We start from the raw sequence: 19,335 nt of genomic DNA on the forward strand, positions 1-19,335 counted from the left end.
GTGGGTAATTTTTTTGGGACCTTTACCACCTTGTCACTGCACCATTGTATAAGCATATGCCCTAAAGGGCAATGCTAATTGGAAATGGACGCATGCACGATGGCAACATGTTGTTTTCGCTTCCGACCCCGGGGTTTGGACCGGCCCTAACAAGTGAACGAAGAAAGTACATGTGCAGCACAGAGTGAACGCACCTCAGCAAGCACGGATGACATGGCAGGCCAGCGTGGCTGCAACCCACTTTTTGTCGTGTGCTGTCTCTGGGGCCGGCCGACGTGGAGGGTGACGAGGGGGCGTCAACCCAGCTGGTATGAGAGCCTTTCCTGTCATTATGTCATAATCACAAGCGTAATCACCATCTTCTTCTTCATTACCAGTCGATTCAATAACAGCAATAAGATGCCCCCTTTTTCTTCCTCTGCGATCGCAAAAAGAATCGCAACATCGCTCGACGGCCCCAAGGCTTAGCTTCCACAGAACCTCATCGCACCACGGGCAGGCCGCCATCGACGTCCCATCCATCGCCACACAGTGATTCTACTTTCTGTCTCGAGCTCATAAAGCAGGTCCTTATCTATCTCCTGCCTTGCTAAATTAGCAACAGTTGTATTCACAGCTAGCAATAGTGTACCTACATACGTCCTATCCCTCCTATACATCAAATTCAGTCTGTTCACAAGTTATATCAGGTACTGTGCATCTATCACACACAGATTCAAAATGCTAGCTTATCTGAGATTCAGCAAGTAAAGACTTTGTGCTCCTGCGAAAGTCCACACAATTCCATCATGCAAGCTGGTGCAACAGCAAACATATTTCGGGGATAGCTATCAGGGTTGCATATTCGTATCTATGCGAACGGCATTTCACTGATCATTGCTTGAAGTTCCATTGTCAATCTGCTGCTGAAGCAGGGCCCATGCCACTGCCTTCCAATACACCAGCTGTTTCTCAGCATGCCCGCAGTAGAAAGGTCAAACTTATGATCAGTCATGCAGGGAAGATTTTACCAAGGCCGTCAGACAATAAACTTCGCTATGTGGGGGGTGAAACCCGGATGATCTCCATCTCACGCCTCACTCGTTATTCTGGGTTTGTTCAGAAAATGCTGGACTTGTATGGGTCTAACCTTGTTTTGAGATATCAACTGCCAGATGAAGACCTTGATGCCCTAGTAACGGTATTGTGTGATGAAGACCTTGAGAATATGCTGGAAGAGTGTGATAGGCTGGAAGCCAGTGACGGATCACAGAAGTTGAGAGTTTTTGTCTTCTCTTCATCTGAGCTTGATGTTGATCAAACTAAAATAGCTGATCCTGAAACTTCACAACAATTATATGTTAATGCTGTGAATGCAATGCCAATGGAGACACCTTCAAGGAACCCAGATAACCCTGCAGTTTCACTTTCACACCCTCTAAGAAGTTCATCAGGGTTTGATGCTGATGCTTGGCCAGATATATATCAAATGCAAGATATTTTGAAAGATCAACAATCTGGTGTTTTACCAACAACTGCATGTAACATTTCCCTGCTGGATGATCTCACACCAGACTATGTATCAGATCCAGTTCCCTTAGTGTCACATGAGCAAAATAAGGAAACCCTACTCCCATTTGATCTTTTGCCAAACCAAAGCACAACAACAAGAAATGTTCATGATGTACCATTCAGCAAAGAAGACTTAATCGGACTGATCCCTGGTGATGTCCCAGGAACTTCACCTGAACAGGAAGTTCATCAGCAGGACAGTCATTTTCACTGGGATTCAAATCCTCAAATGCAGGAACAAGAGGGTTTATTGCCATTTCATACTGGGCAGGGTTTCAGAACTGATTTGCTTTCATACAGTCAAAATTCAGATACGGTCGATGGACTTGAATCTGCTGAGAAGTTGAACTGGTGGGATGAACATTTTTCATCATTGACTGGTGCATCATTACAGAAGGAACTTCAAACTGATGAACATATATTGGATATACTGTCTGATGGGTTTATGGTAAATCAGAGTACCCAGCAGCCTCCTTTGGAAGGTTGGCATACACAGCAGCAGATCTTTCACAAGCATGGAGATTTGGAAAACCAGCAACACCTTGCAACGCCAGCTTTCTACAATCCTTGGTCTTTCTTGGCCCAGAAAAATACACCTTTTGAGCACATAGAATCCATACAAAGGACTTTACCCACAGAACCACCTGTGTCACATGAGCTTCAAACGCTTCCTGAATTACCTTTTACATCTGTTTCAAAAAGGAATTCTGGAACATTTGGAGCTCCCAATGGGAACATAGAAATTCTGGAGAAGAGAAACTTATTGTCTCAGCAAGCAAAGGTGCACCAAGCTTACAATGTACCACTTCCAGACCTGGAGTCTATGAAGGCATCAGATAAGCACAGAGGGGAACTTCAGAGTGATGTGCCTCTGCTTATTCCAGCCCCTGTTTCTGCTGAAACGTCTGATTCTGTTTTTCAAACCTGTTATGGAACTTTCTCATCATTGCAAGAAGACACTGGAGAACATGTAGTTGCACTTAAAGGGCTGAAGAGTAACCCAAAATTAAAAGATACAAAGAATCAGTGTAGATTTGATGGTGAATGCCCCATTGAAGGTTTGTGGTCTGAGACACAGCCTTCCTGTACTTCAAAAAGTAGCATGCAAGATGTGAATTCTGATCATCTTCAGGAGGAATCAACAAATGCATCAGAAGGTTACGTTGATGGCCACCCTATTATAGTGTGTCCAACAGTCACAAGTGAGATGCCAATTCCTGAGTTTGAAGGCCTGTCTTTGCAAGAGGATCCCATTTGTTCAACAACACAAGACAAGCATGCAGCTGACAAGATTGTGGGTCGTAAATTGGATCCAAGTTCTTCTGCCATGGACTATATCTCCACATTGGACATGGTTCCAAACTTGTTGAGACCATCGCGGCTGACACACTCTCTTCCAGTGGACAACTCGAACATGGATCACTTAGGAGGTGAATTGAATGCAGAAGATGGAGCAGAGCCACTTGTCATGAGCAGTCTTTTGGAGCCCTCAATAGGCAGGTACGAAATTTCAGGTAGTATGAGTTTTGATGCTGTGCAGAACTCAACAAATTTGGAAGCAATTTTTTCCCAATCAAGGCATCAGGAAAGTACACTAGCTCACTTAGAAGCCTCAATTGAAATAGAAAATCAAGGGAATTTGGATACAGTCGAACTTTATTCAGCTCCAGCATCATCACTTTCCGCTTGGGAAGCATCATTAGCTGAAGCTGGGCACTGGAAACATACTCAGATGCAGCATATCACTCAAGAAAGAGGGCCCATGTTGGAGAAAGCAGTTAAATTTCAGGTAAAAAACAATACAAGATTCGTCCATACATATTGATTGCTTGTTTTAGTTTGATATACGTGAACATTTGCTGCAGGACACCAAACATGAGCCCGAAGATTCCGATGGTTTTGATTCTATCTCAGATCATTCTGTCAGTGCTATAGTTAATGCTGAAGAAGAAGCCAAAGCTCGAGGTTTACAGGCAAGCAAGCATGTTAAACAAGCTCATAGTCATTTTAACTAGTGTCTTGACTAAGAAGTGATATTTTTGAGGTGACAGATAATCAGAAACATTGATCTTGAAGAACTTCGGGAGCTGGGCTCAGGTACTTTTGGCACAGTGTATCATGGCAAATGGAGAGGAACTGATGTTGCAATCAAGAGAATCAAAGCAAGCTGTTTCACTGGGAGACAGTCTGAGCGAGAACGTTTGGTGCAGATCTTTCAGCCTGCTTCTACTTTCTATAAGTCCACTTTTGTTCTGTCTGCACTAAATTTTGATTTTTTTCACTACCTTATTGCACTTCCACAAATGCAGATAGCTGATTTTTGGCGAGAAGCATGCATTCTTGGACAACTACATCATCCCAATGTAGTAGCATTTTATGGGGTTGTACCAGATGGACCAGGAGGCACATTAGCAACTGTAGCAGAGTACATGGTTAACGGTTCATTGAAGCAGGTTTTGGCAAAAAAAGACAGGTACAGATTGCAATACATAAGCGTGTACAAAAGTTTTCCTCTTATTCTCAGGTTTGGTATATGACCATGATATGCAGGACTTTAGACCGCCGCAAGCGATTGCTCATAGCCATGGATGCAGCCTTTGGTATGGAGTACCTGCATAGCAAAAACGTGGTCCACTTTGATTTGAAATGTGAAAATCTTCTAGTCAACTTAAGGGACACACAACGACCTATCTGTAAGGTGGCTTTAAGCCTATTTTCCCTATTTGGTGTTGTTTCTTTTGTATCAGCACATTTCAGTGTTTATCATTCTTCATTCATCTTCTTCTTCCAAGTTTTTAAGTTTCTTTGTCTCAATGTTTGCCATAAACACCATGTTTCTCCCTACAAACCCTACCATTTCTCAATATGGTATCAAAGCGTACCCTTGGTCTCTAGACATGGCACTAGAGGAGATGTGCTCCAAGAGCTAAGGATCCTCATTCTTCATTGAGGCGAAGAAAGCTTGTGGGATTGACAATACTCAGATTTGACATTATTTATTTTTGATGCATCATCGAGGGATAGCATTGTCTCCACACCAAGACGGTTCCTCTTCTTTGAAGCAATGTAAGCGTATGTACTCCATAATTGCTCCAAACAAGAGGAGCTAACTGATTGACTCAAAATACAGATGGCTAGCTGCTGTAACTTCGAACCATCGGAACCATAACCATAGTCTTTCCACCACAAAGCTGCCCCAATCTTACAACGATCCTCCTGTGCATTCCCATAACCAAAAGAACATGGAAAGGTCCTATAACATGAAAGCTGGTCTTTGATCTTTCGTCTACTGCCATGATTAGGCACTAGACGAGACAATATAAGTCTCCAATATAGGAGTTTCACCTCGTCATAACTAAATGGCGTATCTCCTTGTATGCCTCATCATTTGGTGCTAACTCCTGTAGCTTTTCATTGAGCCTATCCATAGCCTCATATACCTTGCCAATGCAAGGTTGCATAGCATCCATAACCCTCAATAAATGCAGAATAGGTGATACAATAGCATCTCTCTGCTTTACATCATCCCAAAAAGTGAAGTTATTTGCTTTCCGCATAAGATACCTGTAGGGATATTTGCTAATGCTGAAGAGGTGAACTCATCACTAATAAATAATTGCCTCAAGGCACTATCGCATTCTCTTTATCTGCCTAGCCATTGTATTCTCTTTGTCTGCCTAGCATCAAGAAGTTAAAGGCAAATCTGGTATTAGAGTATTTTAAAAGTGTATTCTTCTACCGCAAAGAGAATTGATGGTGAAGAAACTGGTGTTTCAAAACAAAGCTAACCATTTGAGCTCCTTGCTATATGACAAGTGCAATCCATGATAGGTTACCAATATCCTTTAGTAGGTTATTCAAGCAATGAACCATACAATATGAAACTGTGATATGCGGATAATATCCCTGGATAATAGCACCTATGAAGAAGACTGTGGAGTCATTGCGAGGGTTTGTACTAAGGAAACGGAGAGTGTACGATCACGACAGAAGCGCAAGGAGACAAACACAGACACAGGAAGCAAAACTCAAACCCTAAACACAAAACTCAAAACTCAAATATAGAAACTCAAACACAAACAGAAGAAGGGAGAGAAAGAACGCAACTGTGAAGTGAATGAATGATGTAAATGAATGTAAGAATATATAGTGTGCCCAAGGGCAGAGCAGAGTGTCGGAGAGTGACATCCATGATCCACTAGAGACAGATCCCAAGTTTGTGATTGCCAGTTAGAGTGTAGGATGAAGAGGATACTGTAAATGCAAGAGTCAAAAGAGCCAGGAGTACCAAACTCAAGGAGGAGAGGGTGTGGAAGATGGAAGGTGGTTCTTAGGTGACTTTAAACGCAAGCTAAAGATGTTGCCAAGGTGAGAACCACTAGCACCTGTCGCCTAGAGCAAGAGATACCAACGCAAGCAGCTGGAGGTGATGAAGATATTGGCGATGGCTGATGGATGAGAAACGCAGAGTCGGGAAGAGAGTCTCACAGTGGGTGGCATGTCAAGAATCGCGTGGTGGAGGGGGTTGCTCAAGATGCTGCGCCGAACACACACAGAATGCACAAGGAGAAGCTCACTCAAGAGACAAGAAGAGAGATTGGAGGCCAAAAACGTTTTCTTGCTGATTTCTTCTTCTTCTTCCACACTCTTTACAATGTACACAAAGTATAGATAAGATACAACATAAAAGGAAAGTGGCCTACTAAGTCAAACAATACATAACCGACTACACTAGTCGACTGGCGCTATAACTATGCCAGCTGTAAATAGGTGTAACAACCTGAATATAATAAGTAATGAGTCAGTGGCCATGTGAGAGTCATAATGACCACCGACGTGCTAAGTGTAGACGTGTGGACCCATCTAACCAGGCGGTCCATCATCCATGTCCACATGTGTTGAGCTTGCCATCTCAACACTCCCCCTCAAGCTCAACTGCATCTCTGCAACTCCAAGTAAGCTTCGAAACTTTTGAAGCTTCTCTGTACCCACTGCCTTCGTGAAGATATCAGCTATCTGATCCTGTGTGCTGACATACACCAAGTCAATCTCACCTGCTAGTACCTTCTCTCTCACAAAGTGGTAGTGTACCTCAATATGTTTTGTCCTGGCATGGAACACAGGGTTCCTAGCCAACTGTATACTGCTCATGTTGTCACAATAAATGACAACTGGACCTTCCACCTGCACATCCAAATCAGCCAGTAACTTTTGCAGCCATACTACCTCACATGCTGCAACAGCAGCACCTCTATACTCAGCCTCTGTACTCGACAAAGCAACTGTAGATTGCTTTTTGCTGCTCCAAGCAACTGCTGCACTACCAAGAGAGAACATGTATCCGCTGGTAGATCGTCTGTCAGACATACTACCAGCCCAATCTGCATCTGTGTATCCAAACACCTGTACGTCTGTACCTGCCTCATAGAAAAGCCCATAATGTAATGTGGACTTCACATATCTCAATATGCGTCTGACTGCATCCAAATGTGGCTTTCTAGGTACTTGCATAAACTGACTCATAAGACCAACAGCATAGCTCAAGTCTAGCCTTGTAATGGTCATGTAGATCAAACTCCCCACTATCCTCCTGAACATAGTAGGGTCTTCTATCTCATCCCCAACATCAGCACTCAGCTTTACATTCTGCTCCAACGGGACTGAAAGTGGTTTGCATGCAGTCATACCATACTTGGATAACATATCCAAGCCATATTGTCTTTGGGACAACCATATACCATCATCACATCTGATCACCTCAATGCCAAGGAAGTACCTTAGTTCACCTAAATCCTTCATCTCAAACTTCATCTTTAAACAACCCTTGACTTCAGCAATCCCACTATCACTATCACCTGTAATAATCAAGTCATCCACATAGATGACTATGATGACCAAACCTGCATCTCCCTTTCTCACATAAAGTGAGTGATCAGCATCAGAAACATAAAAGCCAATATTAACAAGATACTCTCTGATCTTGTCAGACCATGCTCTAGGTGCTTGCTTGAGCCCATAGAGTGCCTTCTTCAACCCGCACACATACGTGTGATGCTCTAAATCTTCATAACCTGCTGGCTGATCCATATACACTTCTTCCTGCAAATCACCATGCAAGAAGGCATTCTTTACATCCATTTGCTGCAACCTCCAACCTTTGGCTGCTGCCAAAGCAATCACACATCTGACAGTTGTCATCCTAGCAACTGGACTGAAGGTTTCATCATAATCTATGCCATATGTCTGAGCATAGCCTTTTGCAACCAGCCTAGCTTTGTACCTGCTAATAGAACCATCTGCATTGTGCTTAATCTTATAAACCCACTTACATCCAATAGCTTTCTTTCCCTTCGGCAATGATACTAGATCCCAAGTCTTATTGGCCTCTAATGCAGCCATCTCCTCATCCATTGCTGCATCCCAATGAGCATGACCAACAGCCTCCTCAAAACATGTGGGCTCAACATCCTCAACTAGTTTCACCATATAAGCATAATGGTGAGCTGCATAACCTTCAAAACCAAATCTTTTAACAGGGTATCTCACCCTGCTAGACCTGCGTACCACTGGATCACTCAATGGAGTCTTTGCATTAACGTGTGCTCTCTGCACACCTGGAGTCCTCACTGAAGGAATGCCAAGCTCATCATCCAAGCTCTCTGAGCCACTGGAGTCTCCATCAAGAACTGCATCAATGCCTTCTGACACTTTATTCTTTCCTTTGTCTTTACCTGTAGTGCTACTAGATGCACCCGAAGATGTAGAGGTACTCCTTAGTCTCCCAGACCAAGGACTACCAGATGATGTCTCTGGTCCACTAAGAGTTCGTGATTCTTGCTTTTCAGCCTGCACATGAGTGTCATGATCATCATCATCATCCAATGCATCACCACTAGATGCATACCAACTGCTCATTTCATCAAAGATGACATCCCTGCTCACTCTGAACTTGCATGTGACAGGGTTGTAACAACGATACCCTTTCTGCTCTAAAGAGTATCCAATAAAGACACACTTTTCAGCCTTTGGATCCTGTTTCTTCCGCAACTCATCTGGCACATGAACATACGCAATGCAGCCAAATACTTTCAAGTGTGAAACATCAGGCTTCTTACCTGTAAAACATTCTTCGGGGGTCATACCATGAACTGCAGCTGTGGGAGTTCTATTCATAATATAAACAGCAGTATGAACAGCCTCAGACCAAAAATGCTTAGGCATATTCTTTTCAGCCATCAAGGCGCGTGCAACTTCTGCAATATGCCTATTTTTCCTTTCTGCAACCCCATTTTGCTGTGGGGTATACATGCATGTGAACTGTCTCTTTATCCCATGAGACCTCAGAAAATCACTGAACTCATTGGAGAGGTACTCTCCCCCTCCATCTGACCTCAAGCACTTTACTTTCAAGCCTGTTTCTCTTTCAACTGCAGCCTTGAAAGTTCTAAAGTGCTCAAAAGCTTCACTCTTTTCCTTCATAAAATATACCCACAGCTTTCTAGAACAATCATCAATGAATGTGACAAAGTATGAACTACCTCCAAGAGATACATTTTGTGTAGGCCCCCAAATGTCTGTATGCACAACATCAAGGATATTCCTGCTTACATCTCTGTCATGTGAAAAGGGTTGTCTTGCCTGCTTACCAAACTGACATGCTTCACATACCTTCTGAAATTCTGCAACTTTAAATGTAGGCAAACCTGTGACCAACCCTTTGGACTGCATTAATTTCAGCCTTTGTACATTTGCATGTCCAATGCGTTTGTGCCAAATTTCAATGTCTGCAACAACACCTTTTCCTTTGGCATACATAGCAGCATTCATAGTAGGAATTCCAGCATCTAGAGTGAACATACGTCCAACTCTACTTCCCTTTGCTACCAATCTGCACTTGTCATTGAAGTCTTCTACAAAGCAGCCCTTTGCATTAAATCTGACTTGCAGCCCTTGCTCTACCATTTGACCGACTGACACCAAGTTCTTTGTAATAGATGGCACATGTAATACATCTGAAAGACTCTTTGTCTTACCATCATGCAAGGACAAGGGAACTTTTCCAATGTGTGAAATTGGGTGGCATGAGTCATCACCCGTCTGCACATAACCTGCATTCTGCAAATCCTGCATCTCTCCAAACCATTCTGCATGGCTGGTCATATGATTGGATGCACCTGAATCAACATACCAAACATCTTCATGTGTTCCCTTTTCTGTAACAGCATTCAACATATGCTGCATAACGAACAAACGTTCATTTTTGTCTTCATTCTGTCGTGAAGATGATGCATAGTTTCCTTGCTGCAACTTACCACTGCGGATATCATCTCTCTTAGCATAACATTGGGCTGCAATATGACCTGTTTTGCCACAGTAGTGGCACACAATACCAGAGTTGTTAGAACCTCTGTTCTGCCATCCACCTCTTCCTCTAAAGCTCCCCCTGCCTCTAAAGTTACCACGACCTCCTGAAACCTGCATATCGCCAAATTGCTGATTCAATCTGTTTTGCTGGTTGTCACTACCACGGCCTGTACCACGGCCTCTTGAAGAGAACCTGCCACGTCCCCTTCCAGAACTGGAGTAGAAAGCCTGGACCTGTTCACCACTTCTTTCAGATGTCTCACTCTGCATGTTGATTTCTTCAGTGATCATTAGAGAGACCAACTCATCGAAATCTGGAAATGGCTTTCTAACATATACAGAAGTTACAAAAGACTTCCAAGCCTTTTCATTGTTAAGTCCACCCAAGGTAGACGACACCAAATCATCATCATCGGGCATTGCATCAATCGCTGCCAATGCATCTGCAATGCTTCTTACCTTCAGTGCATACTCATTGATAGACATATTCCCTTTCTTTAATGTATTCAACTCTTGCTTGAGTTGAATCTTTCGTGCCTTTGTATTTACAGAAAACATACTTTCAAGTATGGTCCAAGCTGCATATGAATTCTCTGCATTTCTAATGTGTCCCAGCATATTATTGTCAATTACTGCAGACAACCAATACATGACCTTTTTATCCTTTGCATTCCATTCTTTCCGTGCCTTTGTCTCTTCTGCAGTTGGAGGATCACTCATCTCCGGCTCCTTTTCTTCACCTGAAACGAACTCGTAGAGGCCTTTTCCAATAAGGAAATTCGTGACACGAAACTTCCATGATGGGTAGTTGTTCTTGTCGAGCTTCTCAATGATGGGGCTTCCACTGTTCTCTGCCATTATCACAAAATTAATACCAAACAGCAAGTAAATCTTCTGCAACCCTTGACCTGTAGTGCACAGCAATACACCAGACAGCCTTAAAGGGCTTATTTGCAGAATACACAGCGCTCTTCGCGCACACCAAATCTCACTGCAATCGGAGATTTTTGCTCTTCCCTGCTTTCGGTGCCTCCACAGGCACTATCCAAGAGAAGAAGTGGAAGAATGGGAGAGATTCTTACCCGTAGCTTGCTTGCTCGAACCTTGCTTCTTCTCCTTCACTCCAGCCTTCGAAATCAGCCTCTCTCAATGGCGCGGCTCTGATACCATGTCAAGAATCGCGTGGTGGAGGGGGTTGCTCAAGATGCTGCGCCGAACACGCACAGAATGCACAAGGAGAAGCTCACTCAAGAGACAAGAAGAGAGATGGAGGCCAAAAACGTTTTCTTGCTGATTTCTTCTTCTTCTTCCACACTCTTTACAATGTACACAAAGTATAGATAAGATACAACATAAAAGGAAAGTGGCCTACTAAGTCAAACAATGCATAACCGACTACACTAGTCGACTGGCGCTATAACTATGCCAGCTGTAAATAGGTGTAACAACCTGAATATAATAAGTAATGAGTCAGTGGCCATGTGAGAGTCATAATGACCACCGACGTGCTAAGTGTAGACGTGTGGACCCATCTAACCAGGCGGTCCATCATCCATGTCCACATGTGTTGAGCTTGCCATCTCAACATGGCAGCTGTAGTAGGGGATGCTAGGCTCTAGAGCACTAGCAGATGAAGTGGCAGCAGTCGATGGGGTTGGACAACCACGTGTGTGTAGATTGATGACTGAAATCTGCACTCAAGGATGAGAAACCTGCGCAAAAGGGATTGAAACTGAATGGGGGCAGCTTGTTTATTTATAGATGAGGATGGACCCTCCTAAATTAGGGTTTCACTGAACTCTCTCGAATCACTTCCCGTTTTAGGGTTTCATTAAATTAAGCTTGTTTTGGGGCTGTTTAAGTGGCTATCAGCATGGAATGCATTTTTAAGCTCAACACCCTCTCTCAGGCCCAAAACAGGGTGAGAAAGAAAGACAAACCCATTTTTCCCAAGGCGTTCCATCCCAAAGCAGCCTGGGCATCGAACAAGGTGCATGGTGGTTGCCCAGTAGCCTACTAAGACTAAAAAGGCAATGGTTATCTTACCAAGGGAGTCCAAGTAGTTGTTGGAATAAAGACTTGTTTGACCTCTGTGTAAAGTACACGCACATTATTTAGCTATACATGTGAATGCACCCTTACGTGCCCTTTGTGTACCAACACGTTGTTGGTACACTCATATCGAATAGTACTTTCACTCTGCTCTCTCTCACTTCAACCGTCACACTCACACTCACTCCTCCTTGAACTTCTGTACAGTACAGTTGGGCTACAACAACTGGTATTAGAGCCTGCAGTACAAGATCGTCGAGCATGCAGGGAGTCGGCTAGAGTTCATGACCAGACTGGCGACCACGGTGCTGACTAGCATTACTAGTTTGCACCAAGCGACAACATCCAACAGGCGGGTAGCAGGTGTGTGGCGACAAGTAGGCGCCACGACTGGTCATGGGCAGGCGACGTTGCAGGAATGCGATGGGCAGCAGGTGCACAACATCAGCGGATCCAGTGGGCCAACAAGTAGCAGGCGCACGTCAGTGGGTCGCCAACAAGCGGGCGACGCAATGCGCTGGCGAGTCAACCGGGTCTCCCCTCCCCCTGCCTCGTCAATTATTGTTTTTTTTTTTCAAAGGAAGTCAAAACTTTCTTAATTTCACTTTTTTCTTTTTCCTTGATGGGGGGTTCACACGTGGAAGCACATGTCATAGATTTGTGCAAATTTGGCCCTGAAATTTGAGGCTTTTTCCAAATTTGATTCCGTTTGTGCCTGGCAGTGACATTTGTGTCAGAATGACCTCAATCAAATTGGGAATTTTGTCAAATTTGTCAGAATTTTGCTCGTTCGAGTAAAATTTCTTGACATTGGACCTGGAACAAATTGGGGCTTTTCATGTATTGGTAAAATTTTGCTCAGCTAGGTCAGATTGGCTGACACTTATGCAATTTTAGACCTGAAATTTTGGGGGTTAGAATTTAGTAAATTTCTGCATTTTTTGCCCGTGTGGTGACTTGTTTATGTACAAACAGTAGAGACTTATTTGTGGTGAGGAAGAATAGCAGGGTGTTTGCTGGTTCAGCTTGTGCTTTTGCATTTCAGGGGCATTTACTCTTGTGTTCGTGATAAAATGGTTGCAACTTATTCCAGTTTAGACATCAAGAGTTTGATGGAAAGAGGATGGAAATCAAACAGTTTGATGGTTATGGCTTTGACCCTTGGAAAGACCATATGCAAGGCATTTTGTTCCTAAAGGATTGCGAGGATGCTTTGCAGGAAGATAAACCCGCACTAATGTCTGATGTAGATTGGGCCAGAGTAAACAAAAAGGCTGTGGCTTACATTAAGATGGGTGTCACTGATGACATCTTGATTGACATTAAGGGTTTAGATACATGTTATGCAATATGGGAGAAGCTGAAAACTACCTATGAGATCACCACACCTGTTAATTAGGTGCATTTAATGCATAAGTTGGTGAATATGCGATTGGATGAGTCAAAGCCTGCAGTAGAGCACTTGAGTGTATTTACATGGATTTTAAATCAGCTCAAAGATGCAAATTTGGACTTTGATGATAAGTTGAGGGCAATTTTTTTTTATCATGACGTTGCCTGACTCTTGGGAGACGTTGGTGGTTTTTCTCTCAACAATAACCCCAATCTCTCATATGATGGGGTGAGGGGGTCAATCTTGAATGAAGAAATTAGACGTATGTCTAGTGGAGAAGGCATCAACTCAGCTTATAATGTAAGAGGCAGGGCTGAAAAGAAAAATGTAAATGCAGGAGAAAGAAACAAGAGCAAGAGCAAAGGAAAGGAAAAGAGTAACATTACGTGCTATCACTGTAGTCAGAAGGGCCACAAGAAACCTGATTGTAGGTATTACAAGAAGGAACAAGAGAGAAAGAATAATGTAGGAGATAAAAAGGAGGATAAGATAGATGCATCTGAGGCAGCCAAAGGCAAAGAAAAGGCCAATGTGGCCTCTAATGTGGTCATAGAGGAGCTTTTAGATATAGAGGCTGATGTATTATGCACAGTTGATTATGATGCCCTTGTATGCCACATGCAAGATATGCATATTACCAAGGCTGATGTGATTGATGCACTTTTGTTAGTTGATAATGGTGTCACTTAGACTTGGATTATAGAATCTAGTGCCTCTTTCCATGTAACTCCTTGCTTGGAGTGTTTTACTATGTTCAATGCAGGTAGTTATGGAAAGGTGCATCTTGGAAATAACCATGCTTGTAGCATTGATGGGATTGGCACTGTACACTTGTCTTTAGACAATGGGCAAGAGCTTGTGTTGAAAGATGTCAGATATGTGCCTGGCATTAAAAAGAGTATACTATCCTTTTGGTTAGATTGATTTGCATGGTTACACTACACTGTTTGGTGGTGGTTTGTGGAAAGTGAAAAAGGGTTCCATGCTCATTGCAAAAGGAACCAAGAAGGGCACTTTGTATTGTTTGCACTGTAAAGCCTTGAATGGCAAGTTTCTTGCAGCTCTGAAATTTGCAGCCACTTGGAGTTATGGCATATGAGATCAGGCCATATGAGCCAAAAAGGACTTGATGTCCTTACCTCTCTGAAGAGGGTTAATGGAAAAGGCTCTAAACTTGACTTTTGTAATGAGTGTCAGTTTGGAAAGCAAATAAAAATTTCCTTTTACTTTAGTGTCTCTCATAAGTCCAATGTCTTGGACTTTGTGCATTTTGATGTATGTAGTATGCCCGTAAAATCGTTGGGTGGTGCTGCATTTTTATCTCCTTTATTGATGATTGTTCCAAAAAGATTTAGGTATACCTGTTGAAAAAGAAAAGTGAAGTGTTTGCTGTTTTTAAAACTTTTCATGCATTTGTGACCACTTAGACAGGTAGAAAGCTGAAATGCTTGAGAACTAATAGGGGGGTGAGTTCACTTCTACTGAATTCAAGTCCTTTTGTGACTTGCATAGAATTAAGAGGGAGCTTATAGCCCCTTATAGCCTTTCTTCAAATGGGGTGGCTGAAAGATATAATAGGACTTTATGTGAAAGAGTGCGGTGCATGCTGTCCGTTGCTAATCTCCCTCATGAATTTTGGGGAGACGCACTCAAAATCGCGGTTCACATTTGCAACCCCTCTCCAAACAGATCCTTGAATAATAACATCCCTGAGGAGGTTTGGTCTGGCAAATCGGCCTCATATGACCATTTACGCATATTTGGCTGTGATGCTTTTGTGCATGTTAGAGATGAGCTGAGGAACAAACTTGACTCAAAATCCACCAAAGGCGTTTTCATGGGCTATGGTGATGAGGGTGAATTTGGCTACAGAGTGTCGTTACCTCAGTCCAAGAAAATTATTCGCAGCTGTAATGTTGTGTTTAATGAGGCAAAATTGCTGAAAGGTACTTTAGCCTCAAATGAAGATATGAGAAAGATCAAATTTCAGAGTCTGCAGCCACCTATTACTTCAGAAAACGAGCCTCATGGTGCTGTACCACAGGCTGAAACTGATGATCAACCGGTTATTTTTGAGCCAGATGATGATGGACAGCAAATAGGAGCACAAGGAGGTCATGGACAGCAAGATAGACTTGCTGATTATGAAAATGCAGGTGCTGATAATGAAAATGAAGGTGTTGTACAGCATGAACAGCATGCTGAAAATAATATACCTCCAGATGTAGACCCAATTCTTGAAAATGTTGATCATTGGGTACGCAGGTCTACATAAGTAAGAAGGGAACCACATAGGTTTAACCCCTCCTTGCATTATGTGATGCTTGCAGATAAGGGCGAGCCTTTTACATATAAAGAGGCCAAGTCATGCGAATTCAGCAGTAAGTGGGAGCTAGCTATGCAGGAAGAGATTAAATCTCTATATGCAAATGATACTCGGGATCTTCTGTCATTGCCCAAGGGAAGGAAGCCTCTTCCGAACAAATGGGTGTACAAAGTAAAGACACTTGATGGAAAACCCAAGTACAAGGCAAGACTGGTTGCCAAAGGGTATGCACAGAAGGAAGGGATTGACTTCCAAGAGGTCTTCTCACCTGTTGTGAAGATGACCACCCTACGTGTGCTTTTTGCTCTCATTGCTATATTGGACTTAGAGCTGTATCAAATGGATGTAAAAATAGCTTTCTTGCATGGTGATATTGATGAGGAAATCTATATGAAACAGCCCGAGGGCTCTGTAGTTTCTGGAAAAAAGCTGATGGTGTGTAAACTAAAACGTAGCCTGTGTGGGCTGAAGCAAGCACCACAGCAGTGGAATAAAAAGTTTCAATTTGTATACTAGGTGTTCCCTTTCTTTTTCCACAAACCCCTTAGGTTGTTACATATAAATATCTTCATGCAGGTCCCTATATAAGAAAGCCTTCTTAACATCCATTTGATAAAGATCCAAGTCTAACTGAGGAACCAAGGTCAAGACCAAGCGTAGAGTAGTCATCTTGACCATAGGAGAGAAGATCTCATCAAAGTCAACTCCTTTTGCCTATTTAAAACCCTTAGCAACCAATCTAGCTTTATATGTTGAAGGGTGACTAAGGGTACTCTTCAACTTGTACACCCACTTACATGGCAATACATGCTTTCCATAAGGCAATGAAACTAAGTCCCATGTATGGTTCTTCTACAACAAATCAAATTCAGATTGCATAACTCTCTCCCAAGAATGAGAATCAGTCCACATAGGTTAGTAGCCTAGTAAAGTCTATCACCATGACATAATTCATGGAGGATTTATAGTGATTAGGAGAACGTGAAGCTTTAGTGGAGCGTCTTAAAACTAGTTGTGGGTTATGTGGGGTCTGTTCTCTTTGTCCAACATCATGATCTTGCATAATAGGTGGATCCTAGGCTACTACATCATTAGCAATTATAGCAAGCTATCTCATTGGGGTTAGTTGTACTATAATAGAAGGCTCCTTACGAAAGATCACCCTATATACCTCAATCACTTGCTTTGGTCTTATATGGGTCTTTTTCTCATGGAAAATAACATCATGGCTGTAGATAACCTTCAGAGCCTGCAGATCCCAAAGATGATAGTCCATCTCACCTGCATTACCATATCCAAGAAAGATGCATTTGATGGACTTCGGATCCAACTTATTGTGCTCATCTTTGGGAATATGGTGGCAAAAAGCCTTACATCCAAAGACTCACAAATGTGTATATGAGGAAGGTTTACCAAACCATGCCTCCTTTGTAACTATACCGTCAAGAGCAATGCATGGGGGATTTATAAATGAGATGCACGGAAATAGTGATTGCCTTAGGCATTTTCCTGTACTCTTCCCTTGTCTTTCTCATTGGTTTATCATTGTGTAGCCTAATGTGACCTTGCTACCCACAATAATGAAATGTCAAAGAGAGCATACGATTGTGAGATTTACTATGGAATTACCCACGAGACCAAGACTCACCCCTTTGGGTTGTGAGTCTCTACCATAGTTATTATTGCCATTTTCACCATTTCTACCTCTAACTATAAGTGCATAAGAAGTGTGGGCTATATCAATATTCTTCTTGTTTACTTCTTCTGTAAGTAAAGTACTCTCTATAACATTACATTTAAATCCATCTTTAGGAGGATTAGCACTCATAGCAGTACGAAATGTATCCCATGACTCTAGTAATGTGACAAGCAAGAACAAAGACTTTATGTTATCCTCAAACTTGAAACTTGATGCCCTGCGAGATAAGCCGGTTGAAATTAAAGTGGAACTCATTCAAGTGAGTAGACATAGGGGTGTAAAGAAAAATACCGTAACATAGAAACATAAACAGAAACCGTACGACAAAAGCACAGACTGATAAAAAGAACACAGTTAGGGTTAGGGTTAGAGTAACTTAGAGACAATGAACATAGTGAATGAATGAAATGACATGACTACTAATAATACGATACTCATGCAGCAAACACACTATGCAGTGAATGAATATTGAACCTCGAACTCCTGTATCTCTAGGATCAGGGCAGGGGTAATGAGCTGGAGAGTGTGTCGTACTCCAAACGGATCCTAAATCGCAGCAAGGCAGCCTCCGGATATTGAACACCAGTAAACGCAGCAGTGAGAAGCTGGATCTGATGCAGACAACAGTGAGAAGAGAGAAAAACTAAAAACGGAGTTTGCAGGAGAGAGAAAGATTAAAAACACAGGCAAGACAGCTTGCAGAAGAAAGAAAGAGTAAAAATGGAGTCTGCAGGAGAGAGAAAGACTGAAAACGGAGCCTGCAGGAGAGAAAGGCTAAAAACGGAGCCTGCAGGAGAGAAAGACTGAAAACGCAAGCAGGACAGCTTGCAGGAGAAAGAAAGACTAAAAACGGAGTTTACAGGAGAGAAAAACAAGGATTGTAGACAGGAGAGAGAAGACTGTCAGGGCGGCAGCTGGAGCCTACAAACGCAGCAGTTTGCTGGCGTGGTAGGCTGTACGACTGCAGTGGAGATGAATAGCAATCAGTCGCCAGGCAGAAACAACAGCAATCAGTGTGTGGAGGGCTGGAAACAGGTGCCAGGCTGTAGGGAACAATGATGGACAGCAAGGGCTGAGATGTCCTCCGTGACCAGTGTGTGGGCAGCAAGGTGGTAACACCTCAAACTTGCAAAAACGAGATTGTAAAAGAGTGGAGGGCTGGCTGCCAATTTATAGAAAATTAGGATTCTAGATCCTCTCCCACTTAACTTTCTCGATCCGCTCCCTGTTTTAGGGTTTTGGCTAAAATAAGCCTAAAATAAGCATGTTTTGGGGCTGTTTAGGTAACTAAGCGCATTTCTTAGCACAACACCCCCTCTCAAGCCCAAAATAGGGCGAGAAAAATAGGCCAGCCTAAATTTTGATTTATCCCGAGGCGTCCCACCCCAAATGTCACAACTCTATAGAAACAGAATTTGTATCCTTTTTCATTAATTTGTCTATATAATGATTTATTAAATTTGTTTCCTTTGCACTAATTAGATATAAAGAAAAGTGCATTGGAGTTGGCCACTGAAGAGTGGTCACAGGTTATGGTGGACCCACGCGGTGGGTTAGAGAAAAGATAGATCACACTTCCACCTATATGGCCCGATTGGGCGCGTGTGACCAGAACTCACGCATATCAGGGTTAGACTCGCACACAGAAAGGATTGATGCCTTGAAGTGTGGGCTAGATCCGCCAGAACAGACAGTTACAATCAACAAGATGGCATGATCATGAAATGCTTGTACAATGTGCATGTGTGGACTGAAAGCTTGAAATGCACATTTCTTTGCATAGGAAAGTCACATGAAGATTCTAATACCGTTTTTGTGATGTACACGGAAAAAGCTTTCATATGACACCCATATTGGGAGGGTCCCTAAATTTTAGGAGGTCCCTAAATTTTAGGAGCCTCGAATTAGCCTAAAAATGCTAGTCCTAAAAAATAGGGATGTCATTCTAAA

The 19,335-nt window shown here is 42.7% G+C and overlaps 1 protein-coding gene across 2 annotated transcripts in view; it reads left to right on the forward strand.

Moving 5' to 3' along the window:
• The first annotated feature begins 342 nt into the window (after nt 1–342).
• The window catches only part of LOC148018199 (RAF-like serine/threonine-protein kinase 24), a 72,728-nt gene continuing 53,735 nt past the window's right edge, over nt 343–19,335 (forward strand). The window contains exons 1-6 of one of the 2 annotated variants that reach the window (XR_015687635.1): nt 343–566; nt 690–3,340; nt 3,417–3,524; nt 3,603–3,755; nt 3,861–4,024; nt 4,102–4,244. Coding sequence is in view for 1 of the 2 variants with exons in the window: in XM_087661237.1 (XP_087517363.1) it covers nt 920–3,340; nt 3,417–3,524; nt 3,603–3,755; nt 3,861–4,024; nt 4,102–4,249 (2,994 nt within the window). In the remaining variant the exon portion in view is untranslated. Of the gene's footprint in view, nt 567–689; nt 3,341–3,416; nt 3,525–3,602; nt 3,756–3,860; nt 4,025–4,101; nt 4,250–19,335 lie in introns of both variants that reach the window. The other variant, XM_087661237.1, reaches the window with a different exon arrangement.

This window comes from Lygodium microphyllum, chromosome 21 (genome assembly GCF_053477565.2).
Source record: "Lygodium microphyllum isolate KBCC chromosome 21, Lygodium_microphyllum_v1.1.10, whole genome shotgun sequence".
NCBI classification, from domain to species: Eukaryota; Viridiplantae; Streptophyta; class Polypodiopsida; order Schizaeales; family Lygodiaceae; genus Lygodium; species Lygodium microphyllum.